This window comes from Meleagris gallopavo, chromosome 11, assembly GCF_000146605.3.
Source record: "Meleagris gallopavo isolate NT-WF06-2002-E0010 breed Aviagen turkey brand Nicholas breeding stock chromosome 11, Turkey_5.1, whole genome shotgun sequence".
Lineage (NCBI taxonomy): Eukaryota > Metazoa > Chordata > Aves > Galliformes > Phasianidae > Meleagris > Meleagris gallopavo.
Window position 1 is genome coordinate 14,152,447 of NC_015021.2, and position 4,701 is coordinate 14,157,147.

The 4,701-nt window shown below is 50.5% G+C and overlaps 1 protein-coding gene across 2 annotated transcripts in view; it reads left to right on the top strand.

Moving 5' to 3' along the window:
* Nucleotides 1-4,701, top strand: part of MASP1 (mannan binding lectin serine peptidase 1) — a 17,687-nt gene that overhangs the window by 5,633 nt on the left and 7,353 nt on the right. For both annotated transcript variants that reach the window (XM_031555049.1, XM_010716761.3), the window contains exons 3-8: nt 1,490-1,667; nt 1,759-1,890; nt 2,325-2,521; nt 2,710-2,857; nt 3,170-3,288; nt 3,497-3,575. In XM_031555049.1, coding sequence (XP_031410909.1) covers nt 1,490-1,667; nt 1,759-1,890; nt 2,325-2,521; nt 2,710-2,857; nt 3,170-3,288; nt 3,497-3,575 — 853 coding nt within the window. The remainder of the gene's footprint in view (nt 1-1,489; nt 1,668-1,758; nt 1,891-2,324; nt 2,522-2,709; nt 2,858-3,169; nt 3,289-3,496; nt 3,576-4,701) is intronic.

Below are 4,701 nucleotides of genomic sequence, written 5' to 3' on the forward strand. Positions count from 1 at the left end.
TTTTTTTTTTTAAACTGTTTCATACACACACACACACATACAAAACATTCAATTGGGTTTTTGTCCCAATGCGGACACATGCTTTTTCTCCAAATTCTCAAAATTTATCATCGGAAAGTCTCTCTCTTTTCTGGCCAGCTCTGGCTCACATGAGAGGATGGAAAATATCTGGAGGCAATGTCAAGGCACGCTGAGCTGCCATTTCCATGTTGTCTTTCCCTGGTGTGAGCGTGTTTCCTCCCTGGGAAATTTCCCTTTTTGCCCCATACGGGTCATCCTAAGGGTCTGGGACAGCTGCAGGTGAATCCTACCCCTCCAGGGCCACATGACAGGGGGTGACATCACAGTGTGCCCATGGGTCCCCAGGCTGCATGCTTCATCACAACTCAACATCATATGCTTGGCACAAGCACAGTGGCTGGCATGGAGCGGAGGGGCTTGCATTCCTCTGCAGAAGGGTTATTCATACTGAGGTCTCATGGGGCATTGGGAACAGGGACAGGGAGCAGGTGTGGGTCTGTGGGAGGAGGAGATGGAGTCGGGGAAATGGTTAGGAAAAAGGAAAGGTTGGGGTTTCTAGGGTATATAGAAGGGTTTTCCACAGAGATTACCATGCTACAAGGCATGGGTATGACTGTAAAGGGATGCAGAGAGTGAGCACGTTGTGATGATGACACGCACGCTGGCCCCTTGGTCCTCTCCTGCAGCCACCTGGACTGCAGCACACGCACCCCAGGTGGTGGGGACATCCCTGAACAGGGGGCTGGGGTCTGCTTGGGGGTCCCAGCACCTCCCAGCCCTCACACACAACCATAAAGGTTGGTTCTTGGGAAGGGGAAGAAGGATTTTCACACTCTCCTTTCCCTGGTGCCTGCCAGCATCCTCATCCACTCCTAGACACCCTTCTCCCTCATCCTCTGCATCCACGTTGCTGCATCTGCTTCAGAGGGTGGAACAAGTGGGAGACCTCCACTTCTTTCTCAGAAACCCTTTGTATGGGGCTGCTGAATCACGGCCTGAACCTCTGATTAATCACCTGAGGCAAGCAATGACTCAGCCACGGGAGCACAGGTGAAGGCAATTCACCTGTGCTGCAGGAAGGGGTGGAGCCTGGCTGCACCTCTCCTAGACCCATTTAAGAGCTGACTGCCAGTGGGGAAGGATCTCTCTGGAGATCTGCTTCACTGGAGTCCATCTTGTGAGGTCCAGGATAGGGTGAGTGACTTTCTTTCCTTACTCCAATATAACAATTACATCAGCCAAGCTCCTGGATATACCATACCATCTGTATATCCATTGATTATACACCCTTTAATTGCTTTACTGCAATCGTTGCTGAGAGCCAGAGTGAGTGCAGCCTGACCTCACACAATGCAGACTCTACAGTCTTGAAGATACTCACAGAGAATGGGGAGAGGTGGCCAGCACTGGGGGCACGTCATTCCCCATGCCTCTTGTGAGCCACGCTAACCCAGCCCTTCTGCCTCAGATTGAAGCAGAGGACCAGGAGCTGGCAACCTTCTGTGGCAGGGAGACAACAGACACCGAGCAGGCTCCCGGGCAGCAAGTCATCCTGTCCCCAGGGCCCTATATGGGGCTCACCTTCAGGTCCGACTTCTCCAACGAGGAGCGCTTCACTGGATTTGACGCACATTACACGGCCGTGGGTAAGGGATGTTTAAACTTCAGAATGTGGTTGGTATGTGGGGGCTGCAGGGTGACCTCCTTTCTTTGCTGTCTCCCCACACCCCAACCCAGATGTGGATGAGTGCCTGGAGAAAAGTGACGAGGAGTTGGCGTGTGACCACTACTGCCACAACTACATCGGCGGGTACTACTGCTCCTGTCGCTTCGGCTACATCCTGCACTCCGACAACAGGACCTGCAAAGGTACTGCCCACCACAGCGTGGGCACAGGGACCAGGGGAGGTTCAGGTTGGATATTAGGAAAAATCTCTTAGAAATAGTAGTGATGCACTGGCACAGGCTGCCCGGGGGAGTGGTGGAGTCACCATCCCTGGAGGTATTTGAGAACTGTGGAGATGTGGCACTGAGGGACATGGCATGGTGGGGATGGGTTGGGGTTGGACTAGATGGCCTTAGTGGTATTTTCTGTGGTATGATTTTACTATTCTGTGACCCATATTGAAGACCACAATCCCTGCTCCATGCTGGTAATGGGCTGAGCAGGCAGGGAGCCAGATGCAAGCAGTGTTGGGTGCAATGACAGGCAGCTGAAGGGTTGGGTGCTCATTGTCTATCCTTAGCATGGCCAGGGCTGGGGTAGCTGATGGTTTGCTGACAGAGCTGTGGCTGTGTTGCAGTGGAATGCAGTGACAACCTGTACACCCAGAGGAGCGGAGTGGTCACCAGCGCTGACTTCCCCAGTCCCTACCCCAAGAGCTCAGACTGCCTGTACCGCATTGAGCTAGAGGATGGCTTCTTCATCACCCTCAGCTTTGAGGATAGCTTTGATGTGGAAGATCACCCAGAGGTGACCTGTCCCTATGACTACATCAAGGTGAGCTGGGCTCTGCACCCTCCTCCTGCCATACCCTGGGTCAGTGATTAGTACAAATATTGTCCCTGTCTAAATGGGACTGATGAAGCCAGTAAGAATCTCATGTTCAGTGGAACCCATTGGAGATGGGATCAAAATCTGATGGGATGAAAGCCCCTCGTGCCACCCACCCTTCTTTCTTTTGGCAGATCAAAGCTGGCCAGAGGGAGTTTGGCCCTTTCTGTGGAGAGAAGTCCCCAGGACGCATTGAAACCCAAACCAACAGTGTGCAGATACTCTTCCATAGTGACAACTCAGGGGAGAACAGGGGCTGGAAGTTGTCGTATACAGCAATTGGTAACTCCTGCTGCTTTCCTCTGTTTGCTGGGCTTGGGTAATGGGCACCTTGCAGATGGAAACCATGAGTTTGTGGCCAATTATCCTCTTCCTGGAAAGGCAAATCACAAGAGAGAAATGAAATAACAAGGAACCCTCTCTTCAAAGATTACTTTTTTCCCCACTCAGATGGTCCCTGAAAGCGAGACCACATTGCAAAGCAGGGCAGGATGGTCAGATACATCCAAGGGTGCTGGATGGTGTGGCTGGGACTCTCCATTTGCTCCTCTTACTCAGCTAATTCCTTCTGTTTCCTTTGCTCTTCATTCAAAGGAAACCCCTGTCCACTGGTGCAACCTCCAATCAATGGGAAAATCGAGCCTTCCCAAGCCAAGTACACCTTCAAAGACCAGGTGGTCATCAGCTGCAACACTGGCTACAAAGTGCTGAAGGTATGGGGGGGTGTGTAGAGCTGGGTGGGGAAGGAGCCTGGCCTCTAGCCATTTTTAGCTAGAAAAGCCCTCTTCCAGAAGGGTCTGGATATATCTTGACTAAATCACCAAGAATTTGGCTTTTTATAGAGAGGCATTTCCTTGTCTCATACATTATGTTATTTCATGGGTTTTTTGTTTTTGTTTTTTTCTGTTGTCTTCTGCACAGGATAACCTGGAAAGTGACTCCTTCCAGATCGAGTGTCTGAAGGATGGGACATGGAGCAACAAGATCCCCATCTGCAAAAGTAAGGAGACCCCCCCACACACACATACCCCATCCACGTGCTTTTCCTGTTGAAACTTCATGCTGAATGGAGCTGCCCTGCCAGAGCAGAGCTCTTCACTCAGTTCCAGCCAGAGAGGCTACGTAACTGCAAAGCTCTTTTGGCTAACACAATGGGGCTTGGTCCAAATGCCACAAGCAGGAGGTTTGTTCTTTCCCTTAGATTACTCATAAGTTGATTTGTGACCAGCTTCACTGTTTCCCTGTCAAGGAAAGAGCAAGCCTGGCTCTTGGGAGTGAATGAGCAGAGCACTGAGATGGTTCTGCTGCAGTTTGCTGGATGGCAAATTTGGGGCTGAATCCTGTGAGGAGGGCTGGGTGAGATGGGATAGCTACTTGCCCAGCAAACACCTGCAAGCTCCTTCAACACTTGTTTAACTGCAAAATTTGGACACGGATCACATCAGACTTGCTTTGGATGCCTCTTCATGAATGGTTGCTGCCAGAGGGAGGAATGGAGGGAGGTGGTGGATCCCTGTATGAGATGGGATTGATCAAACTGAGACAGTCTGAGATAATCTGGGTCCTGGACCAAATTTAGTTCCAAATGGGGACTTCAAAGACCCTGGGCATTAGGGCATGAAAGGATAGGTGACAATTTGCATCTTCTCTTCTTCCATCTAACCCAGCTCTTCTCTCAGCTCAGGGCAAGGAGCTGTGCTGCTCATGCACCTGATAACATCTCTTTCCTTTCCCCAACACACTGATGCCCCTCAGCCCCCTGTGAGGCACTTCATCTGCTGCAGGGCTGACCCACAGGGGAGAAAAGTAAAACACACCCAGGGAAGGTCCCAACACCTTCCAGAACTCTCAAGGAATGTGGGATCCAAGTCCTCTACTTCTACACAGATCCCTTTTTATTTGAATTATATTGTGGTTCCTACTTTAGGAGTACATTTCTGGAGTTTTTAATGGAAAATAGGAGGCTGTCAGACCTGCTGAATAGATTCATATCTGAAAGAGCTTCTTACAGAGCATGGTGTCAGTGATGTCTCTGCCACCAGGACGCTCACTACCAGTTTCCCATTGATTTTATCCAGTTTGGACAGAGATAAAATAAAAAAAACTGGCATTGTCTAGGAGAAATA